The 20508-nt window shown below is 43.5% G+C and overlaps 1 protein-coding gene across 2 annotated transcripts in view; it reads left to right on the top strand.

The window, feature by feature from the left end:
* Positions 1-18080, top strand: part of LOC139340585 (uncharacterized) — a 63261-nt gene extending 45181 nt beyond the window's left edge. The window contains exons 3-5 of one of the 2 annotated variants that reach the window (XM_070976497.1): positions 8954-9151; positions 12066-12132; positions 12608-18080. In XM_070976497.1, the coding sequence (XP_070832598.1) occupies positions 8954-9151; positions 12066-12132; positions 12608-13587 (1245 nt within the window). In that variant the 3' untranslated portion in view covers positions 13588-18080. The remainder of the gene's footprint in view (positions 1-8953; positions 9152-12065; positions 12133-12607) is intronic. The other variant, XM_070976504.1, reaches the window with a different exon arrangement.
* Positions 18081-20508: the final 2428 nt, after the last annotated feature.

The raw sequence follows: 20508 nt of genomic DNA on the forward strand, positions 1-20508 counted from the left end.
GCTTGTGGATGAGGTGGAGGCCAGAAAAGATATTTTGTTTGGTGGTCACAGTAGTGGCGTCACAAATAAAATAAAAAGAAATGAGTGGCAGCACATCGTCACCGCAGTGAACAGTTACAGTGCCACAGAGCGTTCTGTGGCAGAAATTAAAAAGAAGTGGTCGGATTTGAAGGTGGAGGCCAAGAAGAAAGTGGCATGGCACTGTCGAAGCGCATCTGCTACTGGTGGGGGCAAGGGCACACCTGAGCCCACACCGCTGGACACCAAGATAGCCTCGATCCTTGGTACGGCCAGCGTGTATGGCATAGTGTCAGAGAAGGAAGGAGACACCGATTTGGCAGAGACCACAGAGGAGACTGGTAAATTACAGTTTTATCTGTTTATTAAAGTAAATATTTTAAGACTTGTGAAAAGGTAGTTGACTTCTTTGTGTCCCCAGTCATTGTGGAGTTGGAAGCGGTGGGTGACGAGGAGGTTCCGGGCACGGCGTGTCCTGGCACCGTGGCTGAAGGCCTGGCTGTCCCCAGCACCAGTGCGTCCCGACCGCATGGCGCACCTAGAAGTGGTCGGATCCTGACAGACGCTGTCCTTCAAACACAAAGGGACACAATCAGTGCCATTAATGAAGTCCATGACGAGCTCCAGCAAATACGCACAGTGATGGGCAACATGTGTGAGGTCATGTCTGACATTGCCAGCTCCATTAAAGATCTTGTTAAAAAATGAAACATACTTGCCGTCTTATTTAAAACGCCGCATGACACCTTCACGGAGCCTTGCTCCCTGCTGAAATTCCTCATGTCGGGGAGGTGGTTGTGGATCCGGGTCCTCATGGTGTGGGAGAGGGAGGCCATGCGGGGGGGAACAGCATTCCCCAGTGCCACATTGTGCAGAACTCCACAAGCCATTATTATTTTACACACCTTTGTAGGGTGATAAAGCAGTCTGCCCCCCGAGGCATCCAAACACCTCCACCGAGCTTTGAGGAGACCGATGGCTCTCTCCACGACGGAGCGCGCACGAGAGTGTCCCACATTGAAGCGCATCTGCTCTGCGGGTTGGTGAAGGGGGTGAGGAGCCAGCACTTTAGAGGGTAGCCACTGTCACCTGCAAGGTATAACAGAAGAGTAATTATACATCAGGCTTTAATGGGTAGAATCTATACAATGGTGTTTATGTACTTACCCAGGAGCCAGCCTGCAGCCTGCTCCCTACACTGAATGAGTCATGTGTTGAACCAGGCCACCGTGCCACTACATTCGTCAAGATCATGTCCGAGGTACAAATAATTTGTACATTGAGTGAATGCCTTTTAATGTCGGCCTGTTCACCCCCAGTGTAAGGAAACCTGATGTATCAACTGGTCATTTTTATAATGCCATCCAAAACGGCTGGCATTATGGCGCTGAGGGATGGCTGCGATATCCCAGATCTAAGGACATAATTTATCTGAATTATATCATACCCAAAAGGGGCTTTAGACAGACAATGACCTAATTTTACTTTACATGCGCTGGAACAGAGACAGAGCTGAAGGAGCAGAGCGCGTCATCTGGAGATTCCAGGGCTCGCCTATGTTTTCCGCAACAGGCGCACGGCTCTCGGCAAAAATAGACCAAGAAGCGGCCAGTAGACAGTCATATTAGTATTGGTTGAATATGCGCTAATTTTTGCGATCGCAAGATTTCCTGGTCGGACTAATATACATTTTGATGCATGAGGGAGGTGGGAAAGTTGGCTTATCCATAAATATAATTAAGTGTAATGGAAACATTTAGTGAAGTCTATAAAGTAGCCAGCGACACAATATTAATATCTGTGGCACAAACTGATTTTTAATTACTGGAGGTACGCGCTCCCCTCAGCCTTCCACCTATTTTACTGGCCATAGCAAGTCTGTGGGACAGTGGGGGCTGGGAGCCTGTTTGGCTGGCGACCATCCATTGAGTTAGAACAAAGGATACACTGTAATGCAAATAATGACTTTTCAGCCAACAACGCGGCCAGCTCGACACTACACATGCCTGACAGAGTGACAGACAGGAGAACATCATGACGCCCGTGGTGATGATGCGCGATGTGTCAGTGAAACTACAGGTTTACTCAGCTCTGAAATGTGCCGGGAGTTAATCACTTCAAATGCACAAATGCAGTGAAGTTCACAAACCACCAACAGTTTATAGAATAGGATGGACTGTCTATCAGTGGCCATTAGAGCAGCTCTCTAATAATTAAAATAGATGTCACACTGTGCGGAAGAGCTTAATAAGTTAACAAGAGATTTGGCCACGACAGCTGAAACAATGAAACAATTGGATTTATACTTTATCCAAAATCGGGGTGAAATATTGCATGCCACGGATTAGATAGATACAGAAATCATCATCTGAGAAATAGTCATGATACTGATTTCACTGTTTATTGGCCGTTTTCATGTGTGTGTGTTAACTGATTGGCCAATAAAAACAAGTAGATTGGCCCATCTACATCGGCCCATTGGCCCTTTATGCCCCACAACATTGTTTTTTTTCATGGGTCTGATTGGCCCATTAGGATTATTCATGATTGAATGTCGGTGTCGTGCGGGGGATGAGGCTCGCTGGCTGCGGAGGGAGAGTTGATGTTGTAGTAAGAACCTGTCTGCCTGGTCTAACATGATGAAGTCATGTTGAACATTTCCGTTTCCCAAAAAAACATTTATTTGAGGTGCAGCGGCACAATATTAATATCAAACACGCATGCACAACGCCTGACGTAAAAAATGCATTCTTGGTGTGCTTCTGAGCACTATGTTTACCCGCGACTATAACTTTTTTTTTAATAGTTACTGTTTATATTCATTGCGTGAACAGTCTTAAAAAAGAGACAGAGACACAGAGAGGAGGACACAGACAGTCACACAGACAGAGTGATGAAAAAGATCAGTGATAATTAACTATAGTATATTAAGCCTATGATGTTGAACATCGCAGTGCGCAGTGCGAGCCGTTTGTGGCACTCCACAGCCGCCTGTGAAGGCGAACGAAATCTGGAACCTTTCAGCTCAATGACATGGCTTTGAAAGCACCAAGTGACTTGTTTTAACGAATTTCGTTAGATTAAAATATGTAGAACTGTAAAATATCACTTCCATGTGGCTGTTCAGTCAGACATTAACAGATCACAGGCTGAAATTGGCATTTCATCCTCCCGTCCCTCCCTCTTCAGTGCACTGTAAATGATTTCTGTCCAGTAATATACAGTACACACACATACAGGACTCTGCGTATTGCTGGTAACTGCATCAAATAGCGACCCGCAAATCTAAAATGCGCTACAAACAGGAAACCCACCAACTGAAAAGCAGAGTGGCTCCGCGAATCAGGCAGAGTATTAAACATTTAACTGTTTAGCAGTTCAGAATGCTAGAAAAACGCGACGCACAACTTCTGTTATTCATGATTAATTTTCTGGGCACAAATCACTCGGCACGCGGAGATGCGCTGGGAGCCTCTCCAAAGGTGGAGAGAGATGTGGAGGAAAAGGCAGGATGGGCAGATGAGCAGATCCAAGAAGTTTGTGAACGAGCACTACAATAATGTGGATGATTAAGCATAATTATATTTAAAAAACTGCACAGGGTGCTCTACTAGACAAGCAGTTTTTCTTACAGCAGTGGAGGCTATGTGCAGATCTAATGAACGCCTCAGCAAAGCTGACACGGTAATAATGACTGCTCCTCCTGGTGGACTGATCGAGCAAGTGCAGGTAGTTTCCGCAAATGGAGCTTAGGGGCGTTACGAGTTGGCCCCGCGCCGATGACGTCATCGCGGGGGATCTCATTACAGTCACGAACCCGCCTACTGCAGAGCAGGGACCGGTCACGGACCTGCCAGGGCCCCAGCATGAAATTAGGGGAATTTCGAGGCCGCTCCATCTGTACCTGTCGGCTAATTCCCGCTGAAAGAAGCCAGTCGCCAGGAACCCCAGAGTGGTCAGCACCTGGATATGCACCGGGATGGCGCGGTTCCGGCGGGTGGGTCTATCTAACACTGGGCCCAGTTCAGCACATAGATCCAAGAGCACCGCTCTAGGGAATCTAAATCGGCTTATTAGCCAGTCATCATCATGGGCCAGGAAATCTCCGTGGTCCCTAAAACTTCTCTCCATCCTGATCCTACCATTTGCATGATCTTCCAGCAGTGCCAGCGCATCCATTGTGCAGCATTACGCACGAGTGTCACCGCACTATTCATATGCTTACTCAGCAAATTGAATGATTGTTACACACCTTGTCACAATTACTACCAATCAATCAGTGCCATTCACCGTTCTGTATCATTTGAAGATGGAAGTATGATATATGAACATTGTGCATACAGTAGTAGGCCTAACGGCTCACTAAAGGAACACATGTATAACACTGCAGACCTGGGTGTTTATGATTACGCGGGTCTATAAGTCTGATATGTGATGACATTAAATGTATGAGATCAGTCTGGCTTCAATTCACCACCTCACCATCTGCACCGCCAGTTCCCCCGTCTCCAAAATGTTTGTAAGCAAGCATCAAAGTTGGCGTACCGGTTTATTTTTATAAATCACAATCTTTGCGTAGGAAGTTGCGCACGCAACATTTATGCCCCGTTTTGTGCGTAAGCAAGTTTTATAAATGAGACCCCAGGACAAACTCACGCTAAGTTTATTTTTATAAATCACAACCTTTGCGTAGGAAGGTGCGTACGCAACTTTTATGCCCTGTTTTGTGCGTAAGCAAGTTTTATAAATGAGACCCCAGGAGAGCGGTACACTATAACAAATAAAACTGGCTGCACTGTTTTCCATTTTTCATGAGAAAGAGTGAGAACAAGGCTTTCAAATGAGTTATAGTTGAGTTTAGGTTCAGGGTTGATCAAAAAGCTTGAGTCAAAAATGGCTGCAACTCCACCTCCTCGGCCGCTGCCTCGAGGAATGTGAGTATTAATATGGCTCGGAGGAGTAGCTTCATTTAGGCTCACATACTCTTCAGGACACAGCCAGGTTTCAGTCAGACAAAATAAATCAATATTATGGTCTGATATTAACTCATTTACTAGAACAGCTTTAGAGGACAGAGATCTGATGTTAAGGAGTCCACCTTTAATTCTCCTTTCTTGTTGTACTATTGCAGAGGTTGTTTTAATTTTAATTAGATTCTTATGTTTAACTCCTCTTCTCTGTACTTTTGGTTTACTTAGTTTATGTGGTCGGGGGGCAGACACAGTCTCTATGGAGTGTTGGGTGGGTAACTGCTCTAATGGAGGCGCAGAGAAGCGTGTAGGACTGCAGCTCTGCCTCCTGGTCTCAACTCTGAGTTGTCAGGGGTTAGGTTCATAAATAAAATTGGTCAGATTTCTAGAGATGAGAGCTGCTCCCTCCAAAGTGAGATGGATGCCGTCTCTCCTAATCAGACCGGGTCTTCCCCAGAAAGTCTGCCAATTATCAATGAAGCCCACACCGTTTGCTGGACACCACCTCGACAGCCAGCGATTGAATGATGACCATGTCATCACTGGTCAGATTTGGCAAGGGTCCAGAGAAAACTACGGAGTTCAACATCGTTTTAGCATATGTACACACCGATTCCACATTAATTTTAGTGACCTCCGATTGGCATAACCGGGTGTCATTACCGCCGAGTGAATAACAATCTTACGATATTTACGCTTATCCTTAGCCAGCAGTTTCAAATTTGATTCAACACCACCCGCTCTGGCCTCCGGCAGGCATTTGACTATGGTCGCTGGTGTCGCTAACTTCACATTTCTCAAAATGGAGCTGCCAATAATCAGAGTTGGTTTCTCAGTGGGTGTGTCGTTGAGTGGGGAGAACCTGTTAGAAACATGAAGCGGTTGGTGGTGACCCGTGGGCTTCAGCTCGGGACCATGCTTCCTTTGAACAGTCACCCAGCCTCCTTGGTTTCCCAGCTGCTCGGGAGCTGTCGAGGGACGGCTAGCTGGAGCTGCACTTGGTCGGTCTGCACCGGCTATGGGGGCCTGGTTAATGCAGCTAATGGTTTGGTTTCCATGGTGCGGAGCCGAGCTTCCAATTCACTAAGCCTCGCCTCCAACTCACCAAATAAACTACATTTATTACACGTACCAGTATCACTAAAGGAGGCAGAGGAGTAGCTAAACATGTGACACAGAGAGCTGGAGAGGGACAGAGAGAAGCCATCGCTAGCTGCTAGGCTAAGCTGGTGTAGCTAGCAGAGCAGACAAGCGCATAGACAAATAAAATTGACGGTCGTTAAATAAACAGACTTATGGGTGCTTGAGCAGAACTAATGTTACTTTAGAGCGCGGATAAAAGGCCGCTGTAACAAAACACAGAGCAAATTACACTCAGAGGAACAAGAGCGGCAAACGCACGCTACTCCTAAGGCAGCTACCAGAAACAGGAAGTGAGACAATGCGCTTACCTCAGCACGTCACAGTTCCTCAGCACAGTTCAGAGCTGTCCAGTAAATTCACATGTTCCATGGCTTTGGAGTCACTCTTTTTGTTGATGTGGATATTCAGGTCTCCATTCAGGATTATTCTGTCATATTTAGTGACACTAAGTGCGAGAATCTGAGAATTGTCTGAAAAAACACTGATGAATATCTTGGTGGTCGATTCAATGTAACGATGAACACTGATAATTCAGCTTTCAGCTGAAGAGCAAGATATTCAACTGATGTAAATTCACCCAGGTCAATGTCATTACGCACAAACTGTTTTGTCTGACTGACTGATAAAAAGCATAATTTGGAGGACAAGCTTCTATCAGTGTAGCTACACCAGTCATGCTATTTAGCCAGGTCTCAACTGAAAACATAAAATGCTAATTATTTTCAGCTATCAGATCATTAACAAAAAGGGATTTATTAGCCAATGATCTGACATTAAGAAGATCTCATTTTAGCTGTAGGGATTGTGTGACTGGAGATGAGACTGACACTATGTTTACACGCAGCCAGCTATCTTCATAAACGGACATTTCACCCTCTCTGTTTTCCAGAATAACATTGTGCACACGTGTCCGTTTTCAGAAAACTTTTCATTTACACTAACCCATGTACTTATGGCGTCGACGCTGGCGGTGACGCAGACTGGCTTTTCGTGTTGGAGGGGGGAGAAGTTGTTGCAAAATTGCTGACCTCTGACCACTGATTCGTCTCTGCTCCTCGATATAATAGAGGAGCTGTATTTGCAAATGCAAACATACGAAAAGGGTTTGCACCAACATAAATGCAACTGCTACTCTGAATGCATCTATGATCACCATAGCCAAATGAAAATGTAAACATAGGTCGCACTTTAGGCGCAGGTGCAAGTTCTGGCGTATAATGTGACGTCGGCTACATAAAACTCAGTTTTTCTCCATTTTTCTCCGTTTACATGCAAACGTGCAACGGAAGTTTTCCAAAATGTCCACTCCTGCCGGAGTTTTTAGAATGCATCATCAGATGCGAATTCTCCGTTTGCGTCTAAACGAAGGGCACAAACGAAGGGAGATGTCTCCGTTTTTCAAATAACCATGTATGTGTAAACAGGGCCTGACTGTTGTTGAACATTGACAAATTTCAGATGAGCGAGACGGGTACCAGATGGTCTGTGATTGCTACGATGTGTTTGACCATGCCACGTTTAAGATCACCGGCATGTTTAAGGAAGTGGCATGACATCTGTCACATTTCTGATGGACATTTGAGTGATGATGGCTGTGGTTGCTGTTGTTTAATACACACAAAAAAAACAGTTGTTCACCAATTGGACTGAGCTTCAGTGTGGCAGCTTTCACTAACCCCTTAATTGGGGATTGTTGTTGTTAAAACTGGGACTCAGGAAAAAGAGATGGCAATGGAGAGAGGGACGAGGGGTGTTGGATCCCTGACTGGGAGAGAGACATCCTCTGGATGCCTTGGGTGATTATAAGGAGGGAGACTGGTGAGGCTTTCTGCCTGTGTAGGCTGACCTTGGCACATATCTGTGTATTCTTGTTTTGGTACAGCATGCCAAGGGCGTGATGCAGGTTGGTGCCGAGCAGTCTGCAACCAGTGATGTTTGAGTGTACTCCATCAAGCTTAAAGTGTTCTTTACAGTTCCAAAATATATTGAATCAAGCAAGAATGGGAAAACATTCTACTTTCTAAATGACAGCAGTTGGTCTCCTCAGTTCCCAAACACTTACAGAGTGGTAAACGTGACCCTGTCCCAACTTTTTCTTGTTGTTGACATCCAATTCTAAATGAGAATAGAATTTTCAAAAACAATGAAATTTCAGTTTCCACATTTGACATGCTGTGCTATTTTCAATGAAATGTAGAGTTTCAGTATTTTGCAAATCATCACATTCTGTTTTTTTTGTTTGTTTTTTTTTGTTTTTTTTACATTTTACGCAGTGTCTTTTTTAGAGACAGTGTTGTACTTAGGACTGAAATAAACATCTTTACTTCATCTTCAAGTTTTAATTCACTACTACTATTCTCTTTAAAAAGGTTCAATTGAACAATAATCAAAGATAGATCAGTAAAGGACAGATCTTTTTGTAATAAAGATGCTAATTCATTAAACTGTCTATAATTATGTTATATAATTATAGACATTAATATATATTATATTATCAAACTGTGAGTGATTTTAGTAAGGATTCATGCAAAAATAGTTAAGAAAGCATGTGTCATTGTTTTTTTGGCTTCCATTATTATGGGAAAAAAATTAAATAGTACTGGAAGAACCCGTACAGCTTCTGCAAGTAGATATCTTGCCTATGTTATGTACAGATGTATCAAAACATCTCTTATCCTTTCCTGCTGTTTATCATTTAGTATGAATCAATAGGTAGCAGGTTTATTCTTGTAATTGTGGGATTATTGTGGGCAGGAACAATTTTTACTAAAGCTAGTTATAAAAGCCTTGAATCATTATTTTTAATGGATTTGTCCTCTCAGTCAGCAGAGCCTGAGGAGGAGGGGGGGCTCCTGATAGTAAAGGTGGAGGGAGTGATGGAGACAGGAACCACCAGCCCTGAGGTGCCAGTAGATGCCTGCATCAGCAGCAGAGGTGATGCAGACACCGCCACATCAGCCCCAACTGCCTCCAAGGACACCAGCAACAGCCAGATGTCTAGACCCCGCAACGAAATGGAGGTCAGTGGATCAGCTGAAACTGACAGCAGCAATGACACTACCCACAGTTCCCAGCTGGAGCTAAGAAGAAATGATGTCAGAGCAGGGGACAGTAAGCTGCTGAACACAGACACTGACATGATGCCAGGGGACGCTGTGCCAACTTCCTATGATGATGTAATGGATCCAAGAAAAGATAATGAGGCTGTGTTAGACACCCTCAGGTCCTCCCTGTTAGAGATGATAGTCATTGATGGAGGGGGGACATCAGACAAGGAGGGGGAGGTGTGTGAGTGGTCAGATATAGACCAGACAAAGAGAGAAGCAGGCAGAGGAAGTGACATGGATGGAAAAACTACATCACCCATGGTTCAGTGTGCTGGGCTGAAATCAGCAGGACCCAGAACAGTGCAGGTGAAGAACTCTCTGCCAGTAGGGTCTGTTCTCCCTCGTGACACTCCAAGAACATCCAGTGGTGGAACTACTTCTACTTCGCCTATCAACTCCTCCAATGATGCACACAGCATGGCTCTGCACTGCCCAATAGGCCACCCCAACCACAGACCGCACAAACTCTTGTCCAGCAGCTTCCATCTGGCTTTCTACCATGGCATCACCATGGAGCAGCCATATGGCTGCACAAGCTGCACCAAGCGCTTCTTCCTGGAGTCTGACCTGCAGAAGCACATGGCCAGGCACACCAGGGAAAAGCTCCATACCTGTCTGCTGTGTGGCAAGAGCTTTGTGTGCCAGAGTCAGCTGGACATCCACCGCAATGTGCACACTGGAGATAGGCCCTTCAGCTGCTCTGTCTGCAACCGACGCTTCTCCCATCCCAGCAATCTCAAGAGGCATCAGAAGATCCAGCATTGACCTGAAAAGGGACTTTCAGTCGTGATGGTTGAAGGGACAGCGTTTAAACAAAAAAATGTTCCACTTTCAGCATGTGCAGTTCTGTTTCAACACTTCCTGAGGTTCTCTACTACAGGAGAACAACTGGTTTGCTGTTCCCAGCAATATGTCAAAAAAGTGCTGGCAGGTAATTACAGAAGTAGCTGTTGTAAGAGTTAAATTTTGCTTTGTGATTTTCAATTTCCACCACTATGGCAGCTTGTTAGAATATTTTGTAAATGCCACACCTGTCCCTGTAAGTGTGTAAATGGTTTAAAGTCCCTAAAGTCCTCCCACAACACTGTTGCACCAAAGTTTTACAGCCAGGGTTATTCCTGAAGACAACGAGGCGAGGCTTTTTTACACAGTACTAATAGTTTCACTTCATCTTGATGCTTATTTTCATGATTTTTCAGAGAACTTTTTTATTTGGAACAGGACAAAATTTCAAGCAAACTAAAAGATGCAAATAATCATGCAAAAATGCAAATGCAATAATCAAAATCAAATGTGAATATAAGCAGCAACTCTCTTCAACTCTACTCCTCCTCTCCTTCGTCTCTCCACTAACCTGCAGGAAAAGTACTGACCATAAATTGTTTAAAAAGGGAGGCTGAAATAATGGAAATCTCATGGATTATAACTTTCAAGTCTGAAATCCCACCATGTAGAGTGTGGTCTGTTGAGTAGTACACACTGACATGTAAAACTACTTTTGCGTATTTAGTTCACTCAAAAATGTACCAGTATTTGACATTGTCACTTAACTTCTGCTGCTTGACTTCAGGGAGTAACGGAATCATCCATCTCACTTGATGCACACACACACACACACACACACACACACACACACACACACACACACACACACACACACACACACACACACACACACACACACACACAATGTAGGTTTTCATAACTTTCGGGGACATCACATAGACTTACATTAATTTCCTGGAGACTTACCCTAACCTGAACCCGAAATTAACCTTAACCTAAACCTAACCTTAACCCAAGTCTTTGCTCTAAAATGTAATGATTTACATTATGGGGACTTGCATTTTGTCCCCACAAGGAAGGCAAGTCCCCACAATGTGAATAATGCATGTCCACATGCGCACACACACACACTGCATACATAAATTTAACAAAGGTTATTTTTTAAATCTTTCTTGTGTATTTAATGATATAATTTTAATGATAGCTTCTTTTTAATAGATGTGTCATGCACCAACCTCACCAAAGCAAATTCCTCCTATGTGTAAAATCGTACTTGGCAATAAAGTTTTTTCTGATTCTGATTTTGATGAGAGTACCGGTACTTCAGGACCCTGAGTGGAATCGGGTTTCTTTTTAATAGATGTCTATTTTCACATCCAGTTAATAAATATTTTAATCTTAATTAATTTTAGTTTTTTCATCATATCATGTTTTGTTTTCTAATGAGAATTTGTTTTCTTTTGATCACATTAAGCAAGTGTGATCATAGTTGTGATAATTCTGTATACTACATTTCTTGATGCATACAGCATGTGGAAATGGATAGTGTGTGTGCTGAGTATGCTCTCACTGTTTGGATTCTGCAGTAAACCGGTTTAAAAACCTTGGTAAAGTTATCTACATGTTGTCGAAGCACCATTATTCAGCTCTGTGTGGACTACTTTTAAACTTTTGACCTGCTGTCCAAGACCATCTGTTAATCAGAGCTGTCATCAAAGAAAGAGGCAAGTTTAAATTTAAATTTGTTCTCACATACAAGGTAGTGTAAGTTAATCAATAAATAAAAGAACAAAGAGTCTCTTTGTGTCATTTTGTTTTTTATTTACTGTGTTAGTCACAGTGGAAGCAGCAGTGGGATGCAGTTCTCTGCTGCAGTTGAAGAGATTTACACAAAGTGAATAGCTGATCTTCATGAAAGGATTATATCTAGCACAATATCCAACACATCAACCCAATGACTCCTGTTTGAAATAATAATTATTACTATTTTATGGCCTTAGGGGTTCTTTGTGTCAGCTAAACACCTCCCTCCTCTTTCCAGGGCCAGGGATATCTGACAAACACAAGCATCCCTCAGAGGAAGGAGGAACAGATGGATGAAGTAGAAGGTATCAGTCTGTTTTTCTGTCGCACTGTTTCTTGAAGTGGAAATACCACTCAATCATTTCATCCAGCACCAAGCATCTTCATACCCTTACTCTTCAAAGAGTAGTGTCGTTGCATGTCCACATTTACCTCCTCAGCTGTTCTGTGATGCTTCACATCAAAACATTGAAAGGAGTGCAAAAGAGCACAGCACTGTGTGCTTTTGCATGTTGAAGCTCAAAGTAAGTACAAATGACATGACCCACATATCTGTTCCTTGAGACATTAGTTGGACTTTAGTTTTGATGATAATCAACTTGCAAAGAGTAGAACATTACTGTTGTCATTATTTCCATAAACATTAAAAATGATGTTGTATGTTAATACAGTTACAAGCAAGAACTGTTATAAAAAAAAAAAACAGCAATGCAGGAAATGACCAAATTAACATAATTTCCTCAAAATGTCTTTTTTTTTTTTTTTTTTTGGACTCATCAGGTGACATCCCAGAGAAACACAGTCCCTCCCAAACACCACTTGAGTGGCAGGAGAGCAGTGAGATTGAAGATATGGAGTGGCCATCTTGTTCCACATACACATCAGAAAAAGTAGTGGAAAAATCATCATTTAGGCAAATACAGACAAACCCTACTTCTGGTCTCCCCACAGTTTCTAAAAGGCCTCCTTGTGACATGAACCATGCAAGCTCTACATCTAAGCTAGACATCATTGTGATCAACTCACTTTCACATGCAGCAGAGGACAGCTGCAGTGGGGTGTTGTCATCTGGAAAAGGTGGAAACAGTGGAGCTGAAGAAGTGACACCTCTCATTCGTCAGAGCAACACCACTATGAGGTCACAGTATCAGCCGCTGCTGTGTATTCAGATCAATGAGACACCCAGTGAAGTGATGTTTGAAGGTAATGCAGCCGACAGTAATCACATTTCTACCTTTAACACCCTGGCTGTTAGCACGGGGACAGTGGACTCCCAGCAACAGCAAACACAGCATTCTTGGTCTGGAATCCAGCCAATAGACACCGTCCACTTCTCTGGTCGAGACCATCCCTTTCAACCACATAACAGTCAGAACCAGAAGTCTGGGTCAGCACAGTCCCAGCCGCCGCAGCAGACCTGCCTGCCTTATGTCTGCACCTTCTGTTCGCGCCGTTATGCCCACCAGTGCCAGCTGCGCATCCATGAGCGTGTCCACACAGGGGAGAAGCCTTACCAGTGCATCCAGTGCGGGAAGAGTTTCGGCCAAGTCTGCAGCCTGAAACGCCATCAGATGGTCCACACTGGGGAAAGACCGTTCCCCTGCTCCCACTGTGGGAAGCAGTTCTCCACCTCCACCAACCTGAAAGTCCACCAGAGCGTCCACACTGGGGAGAAGAGGTTCCATTGCTCTACATGTGGCAAGAATTTCTCCTTCCTCAGCAACCTCATCAGGCACCAGGGTCTTCACACCACCAAGTAGAGCAAGTTACACGGGGGAGTCTGCTTCATAAACCCCCTGTATGTACCTGAGCAGACAGATTAACATGAACACCCTCTGATATGATGCAGTCGGGACAACACCACAACCAGTCAATGCTACCAAATGACATTGAACTGTTCAGGTGCTGATATTATAATACAATATTATTGTCCAGCCCCTGTGGATAGATGGATATGTCTGGTCTTCATTTCAACAGCATTTGGTCATCATATCCTTAAAAAATTTACATTTAGCGTTAGTCTATTTGTTTGGTTTTTTGGATTCACTGTGGAAAATGTTCAGAAAGTCTTGAAAAGCATTCCTTCCTGGTCATTGGACGAATCTCTGACAGTTTGTTTGTCTTCTGCAGTTACTGAATCACATCTTAGGTTGGTGTACCTAACTTGATAGCAAAAAGTTGCTTATTTACACATCCAGCTGACACAGAGCCACATGAACATCCATTTGTCCAAGTCCATTGTTCACTCTCTCTTGGTTCTGAAAACAGCTGATGAGAGTATATTTGCTGTATGGAAAACAATGAGCTAATGGTAATTTTAAGGCTTGTAGAGCATCAGGGAACTGCAGTCAGCTGACAACTTTTTCTGGGTTTGTCACTTCGGCAATAACTTTCATATTACAGTCATGTGATCCATTGTTAATGTAAAAATATTGATACAGTTGTAGGGGAATCAGCTTATTAAATCTCTAATTTAATGTTGCATTCGTTAATAAAATACCAGGGCACCAACCTTCCTCAGCTAAGAAGGATTTTATTGATTATTAGTGATACAGTGCTGAGCACTGAACTCTCGTTATTCTGCACGTTTCTTCTTCTTCTTCTTCTTCTTCTTCTTCTTCTTCTTCTTCAACTTCAACTTATTAGTGATACAGTGCTGAGCACTGAACACTCTGAACACTACAAACTTCAGTTTGTACTCGTCAAAAACGATAGCGAGCAGACACATGATACACCAAAACGTGCGGCTCGATCGGACTCGGTGTGCTATCATTTATCTCCACAGAATATGCATTTCCCATTCAAAGTGATTGGGATGAGGCGAAAAAAGTGAAATAAAATTCTACCTTTTTCAAAAGACTACTGCTCCGGCATATGTTCACCTAGAGACGCCGTTCCAAATTTAAAACATAGACACAGGTCTTGTCTGTTCAGCATGGTCTTTAGCTTTTTCATATGTTCTATACTTTGTGATCAATCCCTCGTGATTGACAATGATCAATTTTGGAGAAATTCATTCATTCATTCATTCATTCATCTTCTATACCGCCTATCCCTTTCGGGGTTGCAGGGGGGCTGGAGCCTATCCCAGCTGTCAACGGGCGAGAGGCGGGGTACACCCGGTCGCAGTTTGGAGAAATTTTGAGATTATAATGGGTGTGTATTGCACGGAATGTTCGCGCTAGAGTGAAGGAGACCAACTGCCAGAGTGGAGAGACGTGTCTGAAATTTTTTCTTTCCACGCTCCTCCAAACCACAAATTTCACTCTACGCGTGTGAAATTGTCTAAAGTTGTAGTGCCACTTGTGTTGATTATTACAATGTGCTTGGCTAAACAATAAGACTTACAATGTTTGACTTCTGCGCCTCTGAGTGAGGAGAGTAACTCTGACTTGGCCCATAAGGTCCAATACAAATCAAAAACAGGAGAGACAGAAGCCACCCATTTTTTAACTCGCTCTAAAATTCACATTTTTGACCCCAGCAATGTGAGGGAATTTTCTATCACAGGCCTTCTGTGGTAAGGCGCCCAAAAGTCTCAGGGTTGGACAACACAGAGGCCTCAGACAGAGACACATTAACATAATATTTGGAGGCCATTCTAGCAGACAGTAGATAGAAAGTCTCTCCTCGTGAGGTAGCTAAGGTCTTACAGATAAACTGTATAGACTGATATCGGACCAATTCAAGGAGGAATGCTCGAGGAGACATTTTAAGAGAATTAGGTCAAAAGTGTCCTCAGTTAGAGGGATGGATGTCAGGGCATACGTAAGTATGGTATGAGCTATTGTTTGGGCTTTGACTATCCAATAGAGTACCAGAAATGTAGAAGGAGGGTGCAGAATATCCATAATAAGGAAATAGTTCAAAGAATAGAAGGGAAAACATGTGACATTGGGGGTATTAATACACCCCATTAGATCGGACATCTTCAGAATTTGGTGTGGCACTACCCTGGTTCACTTGTGGACATTGTGTTGCTCATCAACTTCTCCTTGATGCATCAAGCCTGCAATAAATACCTCTGCATAACACATCTGAAGTCTCCTGGTGAACTCTATCCTTCAGCTCACAAGAATTTCCACCACAAGCAAAAAAATAAAGTGATCAGCGTGTACAGCAAAGCCTTGTAGCTTTGATGGTGAAGAAATTTCGGCAATAGGAGTTTTGTTGTGAGAAGCGTTTGTTCAAGGGGTGCGCCGAGGCTAAATTCAGACCCTCACAGAGCCAAAAGGGCTCATCACCACAGCAACCGCTGGCCTAGGAGAGCAAGCCCAAGGGTGGGGGCCATTACCATGCCTTTAGTCTCTCCAGGCAGGACTGCAGTGCTATAGAGGTCATTGTTCTGTCTTTAGTACTGGATACTGACCTCTATAGCACTAGCCACACACTTGGGGATGGGAATTGAGAACCGGTTCTTTTTGAAAACCGGCTCGCAGTAGCTCAGTTCCTTGAAATCGTTTGCCTGCCTGGTTAACGATTCTGCTTATCGATTCCGCCTGTCTTGCACATGCGTGATAACGTCATGGACAATGCATTGTTTTGGTTTAGAGCGTAGCCGATATGGCATCGAGGCAGAAACGCTTCAAAGTATGACTATGTTTCACGTGAAAAGCTGACACCAGGGCCACTTGCAAAACAAAACAAAACTTGCAAGGAATGTCACGTGTTTGATACGCTACTTAGTGCGGCAGAGCAAACACCAGGGCGTCATCTGTAATTAGTGCCGAAGGTAATGTTGAACTCTTACAAGCCATGTCTGTTGTGTTAAGGTTAGAGCCATTTAATTGTGTAAACTGCTTTCGCCATATGAATCATCTCCATGTCCTTCCATCAAATTTAGATGACGATGACTGCCAGAGTCAGGCTGGCTCAGAGGCTGCAGCGAGCACCGGCAGGTCTCGCGCACCTCTATCCACTCCTTTCACTGAGGCAGAGAAGACTGAAATGGCCGAGACGAGGATAAAGGAATGTCAGAGAGCGGTCACTGGATTTGTGGTGAAAGGTTTGCACCCTTTTGCCACTGTAGATGCCCCTTAATTATGTAGGTTAATTCGTTGCATTTCATCTGGCGTATCTGTTCAAATGAAAATCAGAAATCAGCGGTGCATGTTGTTATTTTAACCAGTGTAGTTCTGCTTCATTCATTCGTACTGTGAGAAGTAGCTCTTCTACTTTTTAGGTTTGTTTTGAGGTTACACATCATTTGTGCATACTGTATATGTTATATTTTCTGTGCAGAGATGAAAATATAAAAGACAGTTAAGGCAAACAAACCCATTTGTACTCTTTTATTTCCTCACCCAATGAGAAATGATAAGAGAATCGAGAAGGAATCGGATCGATAAGCAAAGTCGATAATGGAATCGGAAAAATTCTTATCAATTCCCATCCATACACACAGCCCCGCGTTTGCGCACTGTATCACTGTAAAAATTTCCCACCAGGGGGAAATTGTCTAGTTTCTTTTTGTAATGCTGATGTAACACTAACGAATGAACCAGTAGTAGACCAGTCTGATAATCTGAAGCATAACCTCTCGATACAGGGATTGTTTATATCCAGCTCAAAAGGACACCATCCTACGACTTGAATGAAAAGTTTTATTTATTGAACACAGTCATGAATAATGAATAATGAATAGCACGACAGAGGATATGGGTGATATGGAGTAACACAAACAACTGCAGAGAAAAACATATGGCAAAACAATGGCAGAATGAGTTTGGCGATAGTGAGAAGTAGTTTTAAGGGGAAAATGGGAACGCGAATGTAAAGTTAATTTCTTGAATGAATTGTTGAGAGAATTTAAGCAAACTGACAGTATCATGACCTCACGGACCAACTCTTATTTAAACCCGAAACTCCTATAGATGTCTGCTCCAAAATGACATGAAATGGCTTCAAGCTGTTGTCCGTGGCTCTGATCTGCGCTGCGGTCTGCCGAATCAGGCAAACCATGGTTGAGAGCAGATGTTGGACAGGGATGTATCAGGAGGTGAAGATCTCCGGTGTCGGCTACAGACAAGGAGTGGCTTCTGATGCTTATTTAACCCGAACCCAGTGGGTCAGAGCTGACTGCAGGTCTTCGGGTGAGTTGGCGATCGTGTGGCAAGACTTAAGATTAATAATAAGATTGAGAGTCTCTTCGATGGCCGGTTGAAAGTGTCTCCAAAATTATTACGTGACTAGAGTTTAACTAATGAAAAAAACCATGCAGCTTAAGGTGGCGAGCAAAAATTAAAGTTTCACAAAGAGGAAAAACGAGAAAAGTACGTTTTCTGAAGAACGAAATCGAGCTACTCTGCGTGGCTGAGCAGCAACAAAAGACTGAGAAAACGACAGAATGGAAAAACAACTGAAGAACAAGACAAGAATAAGATAGAAAGAAGACTAACAGAAACTAAGAACAAGACAACACGAATGCAAAAACAGAACTTAACCAAAACTAACAGGAAACTAAACCTGTCCGCTGCACGCTGCAGACGGTGTATTCGCTCCAGGGCGTGTCTAATCACCAATAGGCTGTCGCTCATGTAGGATGGCTTTCAGGAGAGCACTGTGATCTCACCTTATAGAGCAAGAATTAACTAATGATTTGTACGAGGGGGCTTATCTGCTTCTCACTATGATCAATCAGATATATTTTAAATGATCAATTTTCAATGGCATTTCAACATTGTTCACACCATGAATTAGACAATTCTTATGAGTAGATGACGACATTCAACAATAATCATGATAACAATTTCTAATACTCATCCTAATATACATAATGACTAAGGGTATAACTAACTTATTATGGAAAAGAAAAAGGAAAGGCAGACTATATTTATCAAGATGATTATTACTATTTAAAATCATTTTGTTATTTTATAAGTTAGAAACATGGGAAAGGCGGGCGGCACAGTGACACAGCAGGTAGTGCGTGTGCCTCACAGCAAGAAGGTTCGCCAGTTCAATCCCCGGGTGGGCCGGGGCCTTTCTGTGTGAAGTTTGCATCTTCTTCCCGTGCATGCGTGGGTTCTCTCTGGGCACTCCAGCTTCCTTCCACAGACCAAAGACGTGCTTGTTAGGTTAAGTGGTGACTCTAAATTGTCCTTAGGTGTAAGAGTGTGAGAGTGAATGATTGTATGTCTATATACTATATGTTGCCCTGTGATCAGCTGGCGACTGGTCCAGGGTGTTCCCTGCCTCTCACCCAATGACAGCTGGGATAGGCATCAGCCCCCCCCCCGCAACCCTGAAAGGGATAGTCGGGCATAGACAATGGATGGATGGATGGAAAAGGCATTGATATCATACAGGTTATGGGCTTAATAGTACCAGTACCAGAACATTGTCAAAGAGACCAAAAGAGAACACCTGTCAGACATCATTGTGTGCAATCGCCATAACCCACGTGTTATTCAAAACCATCGACTCTGTTTTAAATGCCCCACAGTCTGTTGGTATTGAAGCATCCCCTGAACTGTGCAATAACTTCCTGCACTTTTTCATTGATAACGTTGTGAGCACAAGGGTTCTCATCTCAGCTCCTGCATCTGACCCCTCTGTGTCTGTTCCCTGCCCGGCTGTGTTTGATAAGTTTGAACCTGTGACTCTGTCATATTTAGAGGATCTGGTCAGCCATATTAAGCCATCAGGCTCCCCTCACGATGCTGTCCCTCCTCATTTCTTTAAAGAGGTTTTCCCCAGTATAGGGCAGCTGGTCCTTACCATTATTAACAGCAGCTTGTCTTTTGGTGTTGTCCCCAGAAGTTTTAAACGCGCAGTAGTGCAACCCCTGCTGAAGAAACCTGGTCTTGACCCTGCGATAGTGGCTAATTTCAGGCCCATCTCCAAGCTGCCTTTTATTACAAAAATCTTAGAGAAAGTTGTCTATGCTCAGCTGAAGTGTTTTCTGGATGAACATGATATTCTTGAGGTCTTCCAGTCTGGTTTTAAAACTCTACATAGCACAGAATCAGCGTTACTCAGGGTCTTCAATGACATCCTCCTGGCTAGTGATTCAGGTGACTATGTGATTCTTGTCTTGCTGGACCTAACTGCTGCCTTTGACACAGTGGACCACAATATTTTAGTATCTCGGCTGCAGCATCTAGTCGGCATTTGTGGTAGTGCACTGGAATGGTTTAAGTCATATCTGGCAGACAGAACTATGTGTGTGAACATTGCTGGTTCTGAATCTTCCTCTGCTCCTCTACTGTATGGGGTTCCACAGGGCTCAGTTTTAGGCCCCCTGCTCTTTTCATTGTATTTACTTCCTCTGGGTTCCATTCTGAGAAAACATGGCATCTCCTTCCACTGTTATGCTGATGACAGTCAGATATATGTGCCACTGAAGAAAAAACATGCTTTCTCTATTAAACAACTTCTGTTATGTCTTGACGACATCAAAGCCTGGATGGCCCTGAACTTTTTAAATTTTAATGAAAATAAAATGGAGGTGTTGATGTTTGGACCCAGTGGCCCCTGTGAAACCCCCCCCCCCCCCCCCCCCCGTTGATTTGGGCCCCTTGGCCCTATATGTGAAGCCAACAGTCTCAAACCTGGGTTTTAAGATGGACGGTGATTTTAAATTGGACCGTCAGATAAGTGCAGTGGTCAAATCAAGCTTCTTCCATCTCAGGCAATTGGCAAAGGTGAAGCCTATTCTCCAAAGTCAGCACTTTGAAACA

The sequence above is a fragment of the Chaetodon trifascialis genome, chromosome 2 (genome assembly GCF_039877785.1).
Source record: "Chaetodon trifascialis isolate fChaTrf1 chromosome 2, fChaTrf1.hap1, whole genome shotgun sequence".
In the NCBI taxonomy this organism is placed as follows: domain Eukaryota; kingdom Metazoa; phylum Chordata; class Actinopteri; order Chaetodontiformes; family Chaetodontidae; genus Chaetodon; species Chaetodon trifascialis.